Source organism: Seriola lalandi, unplaced genomic scaffold, assembly GCF_002814215.2.
Source record: "Seriola lalandi dorsalis isolate HSWRI2012SDOR001 ecotype SW California unplaced genomic scaffold, Sedor1 jcf7180001975577, whole genome shotgun sequence".
NCBI lineage: Eukaryota > Metazoa > Chordata > Actinopteri > Carangiformes > Carangidae > Seriola > Seriola lalandi.
The window spans coordinates 195-1,483 of record NW_019446243.1 but is presented as its reverse complement, the minus strand read 5'-3'; the positions used below and the strand labels follow the sequence as shown (position 1 = coordinate 1,483).

Genomic DNA, 1,289 nt, shown 5'->3' with positions numbered 1-1,289 from the left:
AACCTCTATCTGTGTTTGTTGTAGATCACAGAGGAGGAGATAGAGCGGATCATGTCGGGGCAGGAGTTCAAGGAAGACGCCCCAGAGCACACCTGGGGCAACAACGGCGACAGTGACCACAGCTCTCCCAGCAACGGAGCCTCGGAGGGCAACCAGCCATCTCCTGCCTCCACTCTGTCATCCAAGTGAGTCGTTCATCTCATCCACTCAGCCGCACAGTGCCGGCACCGGGCCCATCACGGAGATAATGAGCTGGCCCTGACAGTCTAACACCTCCTTCCTGTCTCACCCAGACTTAAATTACGGCATTCATCAGCCTCAGAATGGCTGAATATGCAGCTCCTCGCATCTGTGATGATAGCAAAAACAAAGAACGTGCAGCACTATCTGCTGCTCGCGCTATGGAGACCAGTGCATTGTCTATCTGAACTCATCAAGGACAAATATTGTCTAGATACTCGCATGACGGTATTTATTTGAGTCTCTTTTTGTATAAATATGAGGTTTATCTATCCAGAGGAATACTTGTTTTATCAAATTAAATCTGAGCAGAAATGAACAACAACAGAAAGCCTGAGCAGCTCAGCTCTGGTATGCAGCTTCAACACCAGCTGAAAAGTTTAGTCTACAAGTTTCTAAGACAGAAAATTGCAGAAACTGTTGATGAAAAAGTGTCCTAGATAAAGGTTAATGGTCATAAAGCTGGGATGTGTTTTGCCTAGCATAGCACAACCACAGGAAGCAGAGTGAAAATCTCAGTCTGCTCCTTTGATATATAGACAAAAAAAGAGAATTGTGTGACCTTTGGCCTCTGTGTGTTTGTCCAGTCGCTCTGTGGAAATGAACGGCTACACGGCGGCCCTCAGGGACCAGTACATCAACACCTCCATGTCCACACACTACCAGCTCCTGCCTCACCTCTTCAGCTACGCTGCCCAGTCCGGCCTGCTGGCTCCCCAGCCCCGCAGCCTCTACCCACAGTCCCACCCGCTGGTGCTGCAGCTGGTGGCTGCCGAGGACCTGGCACCCCTGGCCACACCCATGCTCATAGAAGATGGGTAAGAACATTTCACACACATACACAGTGTATATGGTTCTGGGTTGATGGTCATGTTACTAAAGGTCTTTAACTATAAACTGGCTGATGAGAGTTTGTCTGGTCAGTTTATTTCAGTCACATAGAAGCTTCTAAATGCTCAGTGTTTTAACCAGCTGTGCGTGCGTGCGTGCGTGCGTATGTACGTGCGTGCGTAGCGTTCATTAATGACAGTGTGACAGAACCAGGGAAC

General features: G+C 48.9%; 1 protein-coding gene across 1 annotated transcript; it reads left to right on the top strand.

Annotated features, from left to right (window-relative positions):
- Nucleotides 1–27: 27 nt before the first annotated feature.
- LOC111655610 (nuclear receptor subfamily 6 group A member 1-A-like) lies at nucleotides 28–1,062 on the top strand (the record flags this gene model as incomplete). Its single annotated transcript, XM_023407081.2, has 2 exons — nucleotides 28–185; nucleotides 828–1,062. Coding segments are annotated over 2 exons (393 nt in total), but the record flags the coding sequence as incomplete, so codon positions are not given.
- Nucleotides 1,063–1,289: the final 227 nt, after the last annotated feature.